The sequence below is a fragment of the Scleropages formosus genome, chromosome 1 (assembly GCF_900964775.1).
Source record: "Scleropages formosus chromosome 1, fSclFor1.1, whole genome shotgun sequence".
Lineage (NCBI taxonomy): Eukaryota > Metazoa > Chordata > Actinopteri > Osteoglossiformes > Osteoglossidae > Scleropages > Scleropages formosus.
Genome location: NC_041806.1, coordinates 19,811,988 through 19,828,243, shown reverse-complemented (window position 1 = coordinate 19,828,243; position 16,256 = coordinate 19,811,988). Strand labels below are relative to the sequence as shown.

At 44.6% G+C, this 16,256-nt stretch overlaps 2 protein-coding genes across 4 annotated transcripts in view; one reads left to right on the top strand and one right to left on the bottom strand.

Moving 5' to 3' along the window:
- The window catches only part of tmem131 (transmembrane protein 131), a 32,269-nt gene extending 18,700 nt beyond the window's left edge, over nt 1-13,569 (top strand). The window contains exons 13-41 of the mRNA XM_018750024.2: nt 773-881; nt 1,240-1,393; nt 1,955-2,125; nt 2,224-2,334; nt 2,424-2,558; nt 2,960-3,064; nt 3,145-3,231; nt 3,695-3,847; nt 3,994-4,069; nt 4,176-4,290; nt 4,484-4,622; nt 4,717-4,826; nt 5,254-5,320; nt 5,625-5,776; nt 7,203-7,345; nt 7,898-8,084; nt 8,206-8,391; nt 8,550-8,708; nt 8,917-9,449; nt 10,123-10,310; nt 10,396-10,526; nt 10,614-10,738; nt 11,486-11,644; nt 11,734-11,884; nt 12,033-12,154; nt 12,249-12,348; nt 12,449-12,534; nt 12,629-12,780; nt 13,081-13,569. Of these exons, the coding sequence (XP_018605540.1) occupies nt 773-881; nt 1,240-1,393; nt 1,955-2,125; nt 2,224-2,334; nt 2,424-2,558; nt 2,960-3,064; nt 3,145-3,231; nt 3,695-3,847; nt 3,994-4,069; nt 4,176-4,290; nt 4,484-4,622; nt 4,717-4,826; nt 5,254-5,320; nt 5,625-5,776; nt 7,203-7,345; nt 7,898-8,084; nt 8,206-8,391; nt 8,550-8,708; nt 8,917-9,449; nt 10,123-10,310; nt 10,396-10,526; nt 10,614-10,738; nt 11,486-11,644; nt 11,734-11,884; nt 12,033-12,154; nt 12,249-12,348; nt 12,449-12,534; nt 12,629-12,780; nt 13,081-13,374 (4,400 nt within the window). The 3' untranslated portion in view covers nt 13,375-13,569. The remainder of the gene's footprint in view (nt 1-772; nt 882-1,239; nt 1,394-1,954; nt 2,126-2,223; nt 2,335-2,423; nt 2,559-2,959; nt 3,065-3,144; nt 3,232-3,694; nt 3,848-3,993; nt 4,070-4,175; nt 4,291-4,483; nt 4,623-4,716; nt 4,827-5,253; nt 5,321-5,624; nt 5,777-7,202; nt 7,346-7,897; nt 8,085-8,205; nt 8,392-8,549; nt 8,709-8,916; nt 9,450-10,122; nt 10,311-10,395; nt 10,527-10,613; nt 10,739-11,485; nt 11,645-11,733; nt 11,885-12,032; nt 12,155-12,248; nt 12,349-12,448; nt 12,535-12,628; nt 12,781-13,080) is intronic.
- A 583-nt stretch (nt 13,570-14,152) lies between these two features.
- The window catches only part of LOC108933169 (inosine-uridine preferring nucleoside hydrolase), a 6,521-nt gene continuing 4,417 nt past the window's right edge, over nt 14,153-16,256 (bottom strand). For all 3 annotated transcript variants that reach the window (XM_018750025.2, XM_029249194.1, XM_029249170.1), the window contains 5 exons: nt 16,012-16,198; nt 15,154-15,339; nt 14,929-15,040; nt 14,717-14,853; nt 14,153-14,574 (listed from right to left, as the gene is read on the bottom strand). In XM_018750025.2, the coding sequence (XP_018605541.2) occupies nt 14,212-14,574; nt 14,717-14,853; nt 14,929-15,040; nt 15,154-15,339; nt 16,012-16,194 (981 nt within the window). In that variant the 5' untranslated portion in view covers nt 16,195-16,198 and the 3' untranslated portion in view covers nt 14,153-14,211. The remainder of the gene's footprint in view (nt 14,575-14,716; nt 14,854-14,928; nt 15,041-15,153; nt 15,340-16,011; nt 16,199-16,256) is intronic.

The following is a 16,256-nucleotide window of genomic DNA, read 5'->3' as shown; positions in this document are numbered from 1 at the left end:
GAGCTTTCTGTAAGTCACTCATCATTTCTGACCTTGGTTTTGTGTCCACACTGATGTAGTCTCAAATATTTGCATTGCTTAAAACTCATGACAGCAGGCTAGTCAGATTCCATTAGTGAAGCAGTAAACTTGGATCAGTGAACACGCACAGGCATATTGTTTTCATGGAAAGTGGTTTTTGCCTCAAATACAGCTCAAGTATGTCATAGTGGAAAGTGGTTTTACAACGGACTTCACTTTCAAATTGAGTAAAAAGTAACCTATCATGTGACAGACCGGATGAAGGCGTTGGGTAGCGAATGAGAACGAACATGGTGATATTAAAAGCAACCCACTGCTGCAGTGGCTGAAAGAGTTTAAACAAACCTGTTGTTAATGTGACTGTTCTGACTGTTTGTCACAGCTGGAAGAGGCTGCAGTGCAATTCATGCCTGGTCCCTCAACTTAACAGCAGAAGAACAGACCTTGAAGCCCAGAGACATGGTTTCAGGTCTTAGTATGTAGAGGTGAAAGGGTAGATGTCCCCACCACTTACTCTGTCCAGCTGAGGTTTCTGTCCTCTATCAAAGCAAACACACTCAGGCTTTTGTTGAGCCTTGTAGGATGCTGGATCCGTGTGGGACAAAGCCTGCGCAAGACACTGTCTGAGCACCAAGCGTTCTGAGCTTGAATTGACATGGTGTTCCCAGAACTGGCTCCTGTGTGAAAGGTTTTGTTGACCAAATGGGAGATGACACTCACTGAGGTGTCCACTGTCTTTCTCTCTTTCCAGCCTCAAAGGCACGGAAGCCATTTCAGTGTTCTGGAAAAATAACAGTGAAAGCAAAAGAGAAAAGTTACTCCAAACTTGAAATCCCATATCAGGCCGAAGTTCTAGAAGGGTGAGAGTATTATTAGAGGTTGGACTCATGCTTTGGCCTTACAGAACAACCTTATCTTTTTCTTTTATCCTTTTCTAGTTTATTAATCCTTTTTCTTCTAAAATGTGCTTGAATTATTAGTCTTCAGCAGACATTCTAAACATGATGCATGCTCAGTTTTCTCTCTGAAAGCTCTAAATGACTATATATTCACGTTACATGAATCTTCCCATCTTAATGTGTCCCTGAGAATATTCCATTCATGTTTGCAGTTGATCTAATGGTGCCAAAAGCAATTTGGCTGCTTTGAAGTTGGTTAGAAAATTTGCACTACTACCATAACATCTCTGAGCTGTATTTCCCCTGGTCTTATTTTCAGGTACTTGGGGTTTGACCACACAGCCACCCTCTTCCACATTCGGGACAGTCCCACAGATCCAGTGGAGAGACCCATCTTCCTTACCAATACCTTCAACTTTGCCATCCAAATTCACAACATCTCCCTTCCTGAAGAGGCAAAGACTATGTTTGGAGTGAGTGAGCTCATGGCGTTTGTGCGGATGTGGTTCTGCATTGACATGAAGGCTAGATTGATGGATGCTGCTAGGTATAAGGATAGTAATATTAAATCTCATTTCACACTGCTGATAAACATTGTCAAAACAAAAGGATGTCAAAGCACTTCATGTCTCACCACCAGACTGAAATTAGTGGGTGTTTGTGGAGCCAAAGAACTGGACTTTAATAGATTGTTTTCTTTCTAGCTTTAATGTAAACTTAAGGTTTAATGGATTTTTTTTTTTTCCCCCCAGGACAGTTTTTCCTATTTAATTCCCTTGCTCTCTGTAATAATAGTGTGTGTTGTGTGTTTTTTTTTCTCTCTCCCTCTCTTCCTTCTCCTATTGGTTAAAAGGCTGAAAATGAATAAAACTCATTTCTAAAAAGTACGAGGTGGTGTTCTCCATAAACAGTTTAGGACTGGTATGCAGGAAGGAGCTGAATGTCCATTGCTTGCACATCAGACAAGATTCTTAATCCAACAAAATTTCATGTTCTTTATTTATTCTATTTTGTACATGGTTCTGTATCCCCAGATCCAGAACTTCAGCAAGCCAATCCTGATTCCACCCCACGAGTCACGGAACATCTTTACACTTGGTTTCCGCCCTGTGCGACCCTCAATTCACATAGACAGCAACATTCTGCTCATCACAAATGCCTCCAGATTCCACCTGCCCATACGGGCTTACACAGGCTTCCTTGAGGTACATTCGCTGTGTGTGTGTAGGGGGGGCATGTTCTTTGTAGCATATCGAGATGCTCTGTGCAGCAGTGTATCCTAACTGAACCTCCTCTGCAACAGCCTGTCATGCTGCCACCCAGCATGGAGGAGCACTTTCTGGACTTTGGTGTGCTCAGCGCTTCTGACGTTAGCAGCTTGGTCTTTGTGGTCATCAATAGTAACCCCATTGAGGTTGGTGGTCATCTTGTTCATCAGTCTCACATTGTCCATCCCCTCCGCTATACCTTCTGTGATTGATGTCCTCCATTGCTTTCCCTCAGCTGGAGGTCAAGTCCTGGCTGGTTACAGGTGATAGCCTCTCCATGGAACTACTTCGGACTGAACAGGGCAATATAACTGTTGCGATGTCCAGGACGCGGGAGTTGCAGAACACATCATCGTCTGACCAGAAATCCGTAAGTACACACAGATTACACGTTGCATCCCACAATGCCCCCATTGCTGGAAGGGTCTCTGAGATACTTTATACCACATAATGCTTTTATGTGGAAGTAAGACCCACAGATATGTGGCAGCATTGTTTTTGATCACCTTTATCAAGAGTTAAAAACTTTTGTGTTGTAGTTGCCCAGTTACCTTTACAGAGTTGGGTTTTTTTTTTTTTTTTAAAAATCTTGCTTACCTGCTTGTGTCAACTGAAATGTTCCTGTTGTGCCTTTTAATCAGTTTTGGGGAGGACATCCAGATGGAGGGACTTCTGGAACAGCGAAGCTTTCTCCACTGCCTTTTACTGTACCTGTCAGAAATGAGTGTGAGAAAATTAATCCAACCATTTTGTGTGTCACTGTCTCCACAGGTTATATTGGCATCAGGCTATTACGCTGCATTCAGGGTCACCCTGGCGGCGAAAGACCTAGAGGGGATTTATGATGGAGCTGTGCATATCACAACAGATTATGAGGTATGTGCCCAAGTCTACCTTTACTGGGCTTTAAATCTGCCAGAGTTGTTTTATAACATGGATTCATCTGTCATTTCCAGATATTAACGATACCAGTAAAAGCAGTCATAGCAGTGGGAACCCTAACCAGTTCCCCGAAGCACATCATCCTCCCACCATCGTTCCCGGTGAGAAGAGCAGTCTGTCTTTTCCTGAGATCTTACTACTTGGTCCCCGCACTCATTTAGAACTCACCATTTTTCGGGTTTTTTTTCCTCCCTGGCACCTTGCTCTGTACTAGTTTTACTGATCACCTGACTGCAGTCAGATTAACACCATGAGTTTGTGTTGCAACACACTAATGTAGCTGCAGCACAAGTTAGTGCTGCAGAAAGTGTGTGGTTTTTTTTTCTCTGCACTCTTTCCCCCCCCCCCCCCCCCCCCCCCTACTCACTGAAAGCAGTATTTAAGGTAAAGACAGATTTCTGGGACTCCAGGACCCAAGTGAACAACACTTCTGTTTGAGCCTGTTTAAATTGTTGTGAAATCCATGGTTCCCCTAGGCCACCCAAGCATTCCTCTGCTGATACATATGTGTTTTATGCCCCCTTGTGCCCTGACTCCATTCTTCTGTTTTTGTGTGTTTTCTAGGGGAAGATAGTCCACCAGAGTTTCAACATAGTGAGTTCCTTTTCCCAGAGGGTGAAGCTCCAGCACATACGCTCCCTCACGGAGGATGTGCGCTTCTATTACAGGAGGCTCCGAAACAACAAGGATGAACTGGAACCTAAGCGCAAATCAAAGGTTTCTGCTCCTACCCATAATGCTTTGGGAGATGTTTAATCTCTGCACTTAAGACTAAACCTATGTTTGGTTAGAGGATTTAATGTATTTGGATATGAGGATGTTATGTGATTTCATCATGTGCTTTCCCCTCCCCCACCCTCTAGGTTGCAAATATTTATTTTGATGCTAGTTTGCAGTGTGGGGATCATTGTTATATTGGACTGCCATTTTTATTAAAATGTAAGTAAAGTTTTAGTTCCTCCAGGTTGGTTTTTTTTTTTTTTAAAGTGGTGTTTAGTTTGTAGATGTCTGAGCTTTCTGTGTAAAGTTCTTATCTGGGTTTCAGCGGAGTCAAAACCACATGGGCTGCTGATGCAGGAGAGCATGTGGGATGCAGATATTGACCTGCACAGAACACTTCTCAGACGTTGGAGAGAGCTGAAGGAGAACTCAGGGAGCGAGTAAGTGTCTGTACAATAGGGACATATTTGAATACCTTTAACCACTCCTACTGCAAGTTGGATTGTGTAATGTACTGTGTGGCAGTGTGCGGGTTACAGGAGTTAAGCGCAAGACAGGGGCGGGGGGGGGAATGTCTGTATTTATTGCTTTGTGTTCTACTGTAGATGTAATGGAAACTGTTCTCTGTTGAAGGGTTGAGGCAGTGTTTGAGCTAAACACAGACCTTCAGAAGAATGTGCAGGCCAAGGTCACAGCCCAGATGACCTGGCCTTCCATAATCAACTCCTCACATCAGATCCTCTTCCCCCTGACCAACATCAACAGTTCTTCTGTAAGTATCCAATTACCACAGTCCCTTCAGTCCATCTATAAAGGTGGACTTGATGCAACTCTAATGCAGGCTTTGTGACCTTGCGTCCCTGCAGGAGGAGGTGGTGGTGCTAGAGAACCCAGCGGATGTGCCAGTTTACGTGCAAATCATCCCTGTTGCACTGTATCCTAACCCCTCTATGTTTGCAGAGAAACTGGCCGACAGGTGAGCGTATGCACATTTTCATCTAGGATTTTTGTTTTTTTTAGCCAAAGTGCAGTGGACAGCATAGTATTTTTTTTTATGGTGTTTAGTAGTTTTTCCTAAGCGATATTTCTAAACTATTCTCCTCAGTTGGTAGAATAACAAAGATGAAGTCTAATACTATACTTAATTCTGCCTGTGCTTCAAATGCAAAAAGACAAGGAATTAAATTCCTTTGCTTATCAAAATTGATAGCTTTTACCTATTTTCATACAAATGATTTTGCCTCTGAAGAGCATTCTTTCTCTTTCTAATGCAGGTCTTTTGAAACCATACATGTAGGGTTTGAGTATATTCCAAGTCCCCCTTTCCCCCAGCCTTATGATCATGTTTTGTAAGTGTACACAGTCACTCACTATGTACTATAATTTTGCTGTCCTGTCTTCAGACTGACTCTGGGAAAACTGTCCAACATCAGCACTAACACACTGGAGTTTGAAGTTTACAAAAACCATGTAAGTTCTGAAGTTGTGACATGTACCTGAACAATACACGTGATTTTTAGTTTACCCTTTTTAATTCTTCACCCGTGTTTCCTTTTCTTCAAAGTGACTGTTTTTAGGGACGTTGTCAGGAATTTCAAGTACCACTTAAAATTTGCGGGCATGTTCTATGTATGAAACTGTTGGAAAAACAAAGTTTACTTGTATTATATTTTTCTTCGCCAGCTGACTGACTGAATGACCCTTAAGAACAGTCGTAAGATTTCTTTACAAGCCCTGGCTGTTGTACTGAGGTGTTCGCCTGTATGTTTTGCAGACGTCCGTTACAAAGAGCGTCACAGGTTTTGCAGAGGGACAGACACGACCCCACATCTGCAACCTCCTGCTTCTTCCTCGGGAGGTCAAGTCTTTCACTGTGCGGTTCACCCCTGTCAGCAGCCATACTGTGGCCTCCCTGCTCGTTGTCAGGTACTCCTCTGCTTGCTTTTTGCTCTAAACCTGTAGAACTGCGTTGTGCCATTTGTTTCCATTTTTCCCCTTAGTGTAGTGTGTGGGTACTGCTGTTGCTTTGCAGCTCCTGGGCTTTGGATTCAGTTTGGAGTTTGTATGTTCTCCTCATTCTCATGGCTCAATTTGAGGTGGTTCTGTTCAGTCCCTCAGTCCAAATGTGAGTTTTTAGGTGAATTGGTGACTAATTTGAGTGAAGTGTATTAGCTCTGATGTATCAATGATTTAGGGAAGTTTACACCATCTAGCACTGTAAGTCACCTTGGGTGAAGTGTAACCTAAAAACTACATCATGATTAAGTCATATCAGTAGTACTGGCCTTGCCTAGTATGAGGCACAGGTGGTGTATAATGTATCTAAGTCCTCAAAAAAGGTTGGGCACTGCTTTTTCAAAGCTACATGGTTGCCAGTGACTGAAGACTGATGTGGTTAACCACATGACTCCTTTTCAAAGTCCAGAGGACAGAGTGGACCTGTGTGTTTTGGGGGGCAGTGTGGCTGGATGTTTCAACCTTAAGTTTAGGTTGGTTAATGATCCATTGTGCTTGAAGGAACCTGCAAACAGCTCTGGATTCCCTTCAGCTGAGTGACAGATTTATCCTTATACCCAGCACTGCCCGCAGCCCTTCCAAGCAAGCAGTGTGTGTGTATACGCTTCAGTTCTGAGCTTGTGTTTTGGGATTTACTGCAAAGCCTGAGTGATTCCTCTGCTGTTGCAATCAGGAGTGTGGTTTTTTTTTTTTTTTCTTTTGGGTGCCAGTTTCTTTGCTCCAGGCAGCTAAATGTCGTACAGTTGTTTACTTCAGAAGAGTCCATGTGGAATCAGAGCTGATGCAATGATAGTGAAGTAAATCATTTTGGATCATTAGTTACATTCTGGTCCTCCTGCGGGGGCACGGTGGTACAGCGAGTTTGACCTGTGCCTGCTCTCTGGTGGGTCTGGGGTTCGAGTCCTGCTTGGGGTGCCTTGTGATGGACTGACGTCCCGTCCTGGGCGTGTCACTTCCAGCCCTACGCCCTGTGTTACCGGGTTAGGCTCCAGCTCACCGCAACCTTGCTCGGGACAAGCGGCTTCAGCCTGTGTGTACCTATAGTCCTGCTGCAAGGCTGGAATGGAAGTATGTTCATGAAAAGCTTCCTTTGTTCATTTTGTATGTTTAAATGAGATCTCATATTGGGAGAAGGGTGCTTTTAATTTTTCGTTTTAAGTAATGTCACTAGAATTTACATGGGTCAGGAACCTGGACCAGTGCTGTTTAGAATGCTGTTTATTCCCCCCCGCCCCCCCCCTTTGAAGCAGTGTTGTGGGTTTAAGTCGCCATGTGGAGCGTTTTCAGACGTTTGCTTAGAACCACTCTGTGTAAGCAAAGAACGATGCTTTTGCAGGAACAACCTGACTGTGCTGGACTACATGCTGGTCCAGGGCCAGGGTACCACAGAGAGCCTGAGGGTTGCAGGCAAGGCCCCTGGGCCAGGCAGCTCCCTGAGATTCAAGATGACAGAGTCCCTGCTCAAAGACTGCACAGAGGGTGAGTATGGGGCAAGAGTCATCTAGCTTAGAGAGCTAGATTTCTGGGGCTCAGCATTTCATGTTTGAGTTCTGGGAGGGACCCAGCTGTTGTGTAAAAAGGCAGTAAGTTGGGTTACTTCAGTCAGAATAGTATGCAGTGAAGGATTCACAGATGCTGCTTGTAATAAAAGCTTTTTGTGTGCTGGAGGAATAAACTAAATAAAAGGAACATGTGATTTTCATACTATTACTGTCATTGAAACTTTTACTGTTCACTTGCCAGCATGTTTGTTTTTTTTCCCACCAGTGTTCCCTTGTTCAGGTTTCTCATCTTGATTCATTTTTAGGAATGTATGTTCTTACTACTGTATAAAAATGGTGTTTCTCATATTGCCAGAGTTCACAGGTCTATATGTTGTCATTGATCAGGGATCAGGAAGGCCCAGATCCTGCTGATGGGGAAAATGATTGACAGAGGAACTAAAAGTTAGCTTAAATGATTTTTCTGCAAATAGAGGCTTACTTCTCTTCTTGCTGTTTGTTCTTGCCCTTCTCCTGTCCATTCTTTCAGAGGTTAAATCAAAGGAACCTAATTTTACCCTTCGAAGGACTTTCAAAGTGGAGAATGTGGGACAGCTTCCAATTACCATCCAGTCCATGGAAATCAGTGGCAATGTGTGTGAGGGATTTGGATTCAAAGTTCTCAACTGTCAAGAATTTGCACTTAAACCAAATGCTTCGAAGGACATTGTCATACTGTAAGTAATCCAGCAGATGCTCAAAGCAGGGGAAGTGGTTGCAGAAATGCTTTGCAGTATAGCAGTAGATTAAAGTAAGTCACTGAGTTAACCCTGTTCTTTCCGTGCTGCTGTGACTTAGGTTTACACCAGATTTCACGGCCTCACGAGTCATCCGGGAGCTGAAGCTGGTGACAGCGGGTGGCTCAGAGTTCATCTTTATCCTGAATGCCTCTTTGCCCTACCACATGCTGGCGCTGTGTGCTGAGGCACTGCCCAGGCCCAGCTGGGAGCTGCAGCTCTACATCATCATCTCCCTCATTATGAGGTATAGGAGTAGCAAACAGCAGGCACTAAATCTGACATAAGTTTGTGAATGTTTGGCAGGGTCAATCAGTTTTACTCTCGCCTTGCAGTAGGGCAGAAACTTTTAGCTATTACTGCTTTGTGTTAATGTGCTGGGTGGTAACTGAGTACTGTGTTTAGCTCCATGTTCCTGCTGGTGATCGCCACGGCCTATCTGGAAGCCCAGGGTATATGGGAACCGTTCAGGAGAGGCCTTTCCTTAGAAGCATCCAGCACTCCCATGGAGACTGGCAGGCCCTTCGATCTCAGGGAAATCGTACGAATTCAAACTGATGCAAAGTAAGTAGTTATGTGTGTTGTGAGCATGAGCTGAACATTGGTTTTATGTTTATCATCTGAGTCTATGGTTTTCATCATTAGAGCGGGAATTGTTCTGAGGGAAACAAGTGAGATGAATTTTTTTTTTTTTTTTTTTTTTTTTTTTTTTTTTGGTGGGATTGTGAAGGTTTTGCCTTAAGCCCCGAAGTTAAAATGCACTTTTCCACAGCTTGAGTGAGTACGGAGACACAAACCACAACTCGACACGAGGAATGTACAGCTCGGGAGGCCCTGCATCACGGGCCAGCGGCCGCCAGTGTGCTTCCCAGACCCTTGGCGGCAGCAGAACCACTGTGGACCTGGAGGGTCTGAGGTCCCGGATGAGCAACAGCAGGGCATCTATGCAAGCAGCCTCCGCGTTTGTAACCAAGGGATCCAGCAGTTCATCCTCAGGTTTGGGCCCAGACATGGCAGCCCAGGCTCAGTGCCAGCTCACAAACCGGAGGACACGCAGCACCAGGCAGTGCCACCAATCCCATCCACAGCAGCAAACCTCTGGCCCATCGGAGCAGCTCCCCCACACACCAGCAGTGCCTCCACAACTGCAGAAGCTCCACCCTGACGTAGGAGCCCGCCACAGCTCTGAGGATTCTGACTACACCAGCCTGCTGGACGCTATGGATAAAGACCTGGACCGCCCTGAGTCACCCGCTGTGGAGGTGTTCCAGGAGCAGCCCCCGTCCCCTGATGGGCAGAGCAAAGGTGCTGGGAAGAATGTGGCAGTCAGTAGTGCACATGACAGAAATGAGTCCTGCGTATATCTTTCCTCATAATGTTCTTTTCTGTAGTACAACTAGCTTTGAATAGACTGTCATTTAGTCTGCGAAGTGCATACACACTTTCTTCCATAACAAACCAACTACTGTACTTCCTGCTTCCTATCACATTGACTCTTAAACCAGTCATAAATTAAGGTAAATATTACCGTTGAAACAGCAGATTCAGTTTAAACGTGTAAATTATATAAACAAATATGAACTGTTTTAAATCATGTAAGTCGCTTCTATGACACGAATACCCTTCCATTATCACAGTATTTCTTTCGTGGTTTACAAGTCAGTCCAAAGGTGACACTCGTGGTCCAAAAATCATTCACACTACACAGTTCCTAGTACCACTTTTAATAATTTGAATAACTGGTAGAATTGTTATATACTGGTTTTATCTTTGTCATGTGAAAGCACCTACTTTGGTTACCTGCAAATAAAACTTTATTTTGGTTAATTTTCAATGTGGGAACATATTCTCCTTATGAAAAAATGGTCATTGGAGCCCTTAACAAGAATTAGCCATTCAGCACCTAATAATTGGGCAGTATTTGCTGTGCACCATTGCACATATGAAGTTTTGCTTGGATATTTATTTATTTTTGAAGGTGCAGCTGTGAAAGGGAAAGTGCAGTCACGGAAGACAAAGGCTCAAAAGAAGCGAGAAGAGAAGGAGCGGCGAATGAAGGGAAGGAGCCCAGGTGACGAGTTGAAGGAGGTTCAGGCTGATAATGATGACAGCTCCTCCACCACAACAGAGACCTCCAACCCCGATGTAGAGGCTGCTGTCAAGGAGGTAAAACTGTAAGACTGGCTGCTGTTTAAATTGGTCTTTCAGCCTAAGGGCCTTTTAAGGTGACACTTCTATGCTCCCTGTTTAGGAACCTGCAAAGAAAAAAGGTCGGTCTATTGTGGCAGACAAAGAGAAGGAGGAAGTCCCCGTTTTCCACAAGCCCAGAAACAAGAAACTAGGCAATGCAAAGAAAGAGGTCCAGACAGATGCCAAGACCAGGTGAGTGTGGGAGACCTGTCCAAGCACTTTGCTCATAGCCGCTCAACTGGGACCAACACTCAACCTCTCTGTATTCTGTCCACCTAGTTCACTGGAGCTGCCGTATGTAACGCCATTGGAGAACAAGCAGAGGAAGAATAACCCAGCTAAGGGCCTGATGCACCCAGCACTAGCCTCTAGCCAAAAGATGAGGACTGTACCTAAACAGAGAGGTGGGTTTTCTTGACTGTAGAAATCCCAACATGTGGATTTTGACATTAATTCCACTTAAAGCTAAAGTACTGTAACAGTCAAACTGGGTCCAAAAGGCCTGTTTTAAGGGTTTTTGTTTTTTAAAGATGCTGATATGAGTTGGTGTGGGGATGCAAGGCATCAGCAGATTTTCTGTGCTTTAAGGGTTCTGCTAGCAATGCTAGAAAACTTCACCTGATCCAATGCCATTCGGCTATTTATCTTGTTTCATCTCTCAATAAAGCAAGCGGATCTAGCTTCACAGATGACCTAGTATGACTGGCAACAGAGTGGGTGGCAAGAGCCCTGATCTTTTTCTTCAGTTGACTGACTTGTGTCCATAGCAGCCTTTTCCAAATGTGTGGTCTCTATCAGTTGGTGAACTGAGGGCTGCTTAAGCTCAGTGAAGAAAAAACTGCGTAGTCTTTATAATCCTTGATTTGAGAGGTTAACTCAAGATTGATACAAGGGAGCAAAAATGACAGTTTTGGGTCCCTGGAGCAGAGCTAAAGTTTAAGTAGCCGCCTTAGAAAATGGCCCAGTGACAAGTCCCTGATATGTTACACTGAATAGTTTCAGTACCTGTGTGCCTCTGTACTGAACTTCTAAGGTTGCCAGTAAGAGCACTGAGGATAGTTTACCTTCTTAAAATATCCAGCTGTATAAATTGTCACACATGTACTGGTCTAACAGCTGCATCAAGTGTTGTCCTGTTGCTTCCCCCCCAGTGGCTTGTGGGAAGCCAGAGGACTGCCGCCCACCTCCTCTGGGAAAGTTCCTGTCTAATGGCTTGGCTCAGGAGCCAGGGAACAGCAGCAGCTCTGAGGGAGAGAAGGACTCCCCTCCACCAGAGTGGGACTCTGTACCCCTCCATAAGAGTAACAGCTGTAAGTTGGCCCCCAGCCCATGGTGCACTGCAGCATCCCCCTCTTTTTCAGCACTTTCTGACTAGGGTACTCTTTTCCCCTGCATTCAGCTGCAGACAGCCTTCAGCAGATTTCCCTACAGACCATGAATGCTGACCCCTTCCTGAAAAGGCCCATCACAGACATATCCAGGGCCTGCTCACCTCCCCCTTCCACTCTGGGGACCCGAGGAACATACAGCAGCGTGGTGAATGCAAACAGGTATTCAGTGAGCTTCGGTGGGTTTTGTCCAGTCACTTTTGTATGGGGGGAAGGTGAGGGCAGTGTCCCCAGATGCGTTAGCAATTTGAGAAGCTCACCTTTTTTTTTTTTTTTTTTTTGGCTCTGTTTGTTCTGTGCCACTATCCAGTGAAACAGGCTTAAAGAAGGCAGCAGGGAGCAAGAGCAAACTGACTGCATCAGCTTCCCTCCCAGGAAAGAATGGTAACCCCACATTTGCAGCTGTGGCTGCTGGCTATGACAAAAGCCCTGGTGAGTTCATCCCCCGTCTTCCAGTGTGACCTATGCCGCATGTCCCCATAGACCTGCACAAGCTCATCACTGTGTGCATCTTCTGTATTCCCAGGGGGTAGTGGGCTGGCAAAAGGAGTTGCCTGTAAGGCTGAACCCCCAGGGAAGATGTCCATCCCTCACACAATGTCTGTGGAGAGCGACTGCTCTGACAGGTGGATGTCTGGCCTGCATGTTCTAGTCTTACTTTGATTTGTCCTGTAAGCAACCTGACCTGTAGCTTATTTTTATTTATTTTTTTTTTTAAACCCCCAGCTCTGGATTGTGGAGTCCTACCGATAGTATAAATAGCCAGAACTTCGACCCATTTGGACCTAACAACACATTTAATCTGTCTAGAGGTAAGTGCAGACATTTAAAATGGGGCTATTGCCGGAGTAAATCGCTGTTCCCACACAGCTGTAGAGCAGTTTAAACGAGGTTCTGTGTTTTTAGTTTTCAAGGGTATGACATACTCCAAGAGTCAGGAGACACAGCAAAACTGGCCAGAATTCAGTTCGGTGTCTTCCTCCATCTGGGACGTCCCCAGCAGTGACCCGCTGTACTCCTGGCCGCCCAGTTCTGGCTCCCCAACTACATCCCCTGCAGTAAGATGCTGCTGCACATGCACATTTTTTGTTCATTAGTAATATACATTTGCTTCTGATTTAACCAATTTTGGATTAAAATTAAAGTATGGACCTTTTTTCTTTAAAGTAGCAATTATTAGACTTCAGGCCTCTACACTCATCCTTGGAATTCATTTGAAGAAAACAGAAATTTGAAAATATGTAACTATAAGCTATTAGGTGACTGACTAAAGTAACAAATATTTGCATACCTCTAGTACATGCTCAAATAAGGACTGCACTCCCCCTTTTTTATTTTTAATTTCTTCCTCGGTGCAGTGCATCTTGGGCAACACCAGCAGCCTCTGGTCGTCAACCACTCCCTTCAGCAGCTCCATCTGGTCCACCAGTGGGGACAGCAGCCTTCACTCCCTGTCCTCGCCCTCACCGGCACCCCTCACCGATCTGATCGCCATCCCTGACAGCAGCAGCAGTGCTTGCTCGGCCTTGACCCAGCCTACTAATCCAGTGCCGGAAATTGGGCGTACCTACAACCCGTGGAGCGTGTGGCGGCCAACCCTGGGTAGGCGGAGCTCTGAGCCTTGGCCCAACCCTACTGACAAGAGCAGCTGATGGGCCACACCACCTTCCTAAACAAAACAGGCTATGTGCAATTTTCTTTTTTTTTTTTAAAAGACAAAATTTGAATGCAGTTACAAGATAATATTGGCAAAATGTGGTTCAAAACTTGATACTACAACTAGGTGCTGTCTCTCCAAAGCCTCCCATATTTTATGTAACAGGGCCTAGAACAGAATTTTTTTTTTTTCTCTTCTCTCTCTCCCTCCCCCCCTTCCTCTCTCCTCCCCAGGTGGGAAATGCAAGCCTTATTTAAAAGTTTTAACCATAAACCAGAACAGATTATTGTAATGGTGATATTGCCCTTATAGGGACTTTTTATAATTATTTGAAACATTTCCCCTTTTTAAGTAATACTGCATTGTTTTGGTATTTTTATGGTACAGTATTACGCTATTTAAAATAGCACTTTGTGTAAAACTAAACAATTGCACCAAGGGAAATTCTTGGTTTAGAGTTGCAATAATGTATTTTGACCACAAGTGGAAGTTTTGAACTGTGGCTATGGAGAAGGGCAGGATTGTTGTGTTCCTGATCTACATTGCCATTGGTACTTCTGCATTTCAAAGTGAAGCGTTAATGGTCAAAAGCAGAGAATGTTCTGTTGTGTATTTCAAAAGCCAAGGTCATGTTAAAGCTTTTCATTGCCATGGGCTTTTTGTTTTGGGAAGGTGTTGAGTGGGATTTGAGTTTGAAGCTGAGATGTATATCATCTGTCATCTGGAAAGTGTGATACTGGGCACCAGATCCAAAATAAACCTATTGGACAAACTTTGAAGTTTGATCATTTATTTTTCACCAGAAAATTGGCTTGTTGTACAGCAGTTTCTCTTACTGTGTCTGGGGTAGTTGTAAGGATTTAGTGAGCAGCTTGCGGAACTTGATTAAGTCACACGCCTTAAAAACAACCACATTATGCTTCTTGGGGAGAAACTTGCCATCATCCAGAGCCATCATGCCCCGACCCAGCACCCCCTGCAGCTCCACATGGACTGGGCACTCTATATACTCCTTCACAATGCTAAAATCAATGGCTGCTGCCATGGCATATGAGTCATAGCTTACAAAACCAGGCCCAAAGAGCACATCCTTCCGTGTGACTGTCGTGGGTGAGAAGATCGAGCATTTGGATGTGATCTTCCTCATGAAGCGGGCAGCTGGAGTATCCTGGTTGATCAGTGCATCAAAGAAGTCCTGCAAGGAGAAAACGGACAAGTCCCACAATAGTGGCACTGGTTAAAGATGTTTGTATTGCCCATAGTCCAATGGAAATGCAATTACTGTTGCTTCACTATGATCTTCCCCATCTGGAAAGTGATGACCAATATGGCCTTACCCATGGAAGTTTATTCCTGCATGTAAACTCCCACGATGCAATGTAAGTGGGACAAATGAATTCCTCCAGTACAATGTAAGCAGATTCTGGATCCATGATGAAGTTGAACTCGCCACACACAGTCTTGTTTCCTTTTCCTGTCAGGGAGGAGATTTTAAGAGGAAAAAGAGGGGGGAGGAAAAAAAAAAAAAATTTTCAATCTTTTCCTTTACCTTCCATATTGCCTCCCATGATGTAAAGGTTCTTCAGCTTTTTCGGGAACTCTGGGTCCAGTTTCACAGCCAGTGCCAGGTTGGTGAGAGGCCCCAGTGCCACAAGGGAAACCTAAGTGGGTCGAGTACATGAAGCGATCACAGATCTGCAGCGCCAAATGTTTTCCACAGCGAGACACCACACATTAACAGTACTTCACACTCCTACCGCACTCATCTGGTTACCTTTCCCTGATTTTTGGATACCAAGCGGATCAAGGCGTTGACTGCATGTTCAGTCTGGACTTGAGACTTCCACAAGTCTGGGTCTTCATCTTCCAGCACATCCCCAAGTCCATCACTCCCAAAATGGTCAATGGGACAGTTAGGGGTCTTCACCAGACAGGAAGAAGCACCCTGGAAGACAGGGATCTGGGAGAAACAAATGTCATTTTCCTCATTGGACAGGATACTAAGATTTAATGAGCAGTGGTTAAAGAAATTTTCAACCAGGGGTTATAAGCCTGGAAATGTTTTAAGAAAACTTAAGATCTGCCACCTCATGTAAACAACACATTGCTGCCCTGTGTCTTTGATGTGCAAAACTACAAGATTTCATTTTCTATGAAATATGCTATCTATTCCTTTAACTTAAAAATTGTCTCAAAAATTAATTTCCAGTTCACCTTCAGTCTTCAAAATATAAATTTGTGTTCTGTGCTTACATAATTACATGAAAAGTAACAATACATTCAGATCTTGTTTTCCCTTCATTATCTACCCAAAATAAGTAACTTCGTGTGTGTGCGTGTACATTTATTAATGTATAGATAGGAGTCTAAGGGGTTCCCAACTGACTCTTGCTGAGTGACACCATGAACCCCCACTCTGCCTCTGGCTTGTACATTTTAACAGATAAGGGCACTTAAGTCGCATGCACTTAAAATCACAATCACCGATGCATTTCGGTGCAAAACCGTTTATACGCTCGTCTATGCCGTCCATGTGAAACCTTGTCTGTCTGTTGTGTACACTGAGCTCAGTACTTTCACCCTGTACATGTGGCTGCTGTATAACATGTACAGTCAGCTGGGCTGGACCCACCTCAGTTCTGTCGCACACTGAGAGCACCCGCAGCGTGTTCCGGCACACATTCTCTACAGACGTGTTTCCGAAACAGCAGGTGATGCCCAGGATGCGCACCTCACGGGCTGCCAGGGCCATCATGATGGCCTGGGCATCATCAATGCCGCAATCGGTGTCAATTACCAGCAGCTTCTGGGCCATGGTCCTGAAGGAGCCAAGAGCAAGGAGCGCAAGTCACTTAGCGTTGAGTAAGATCACCACGA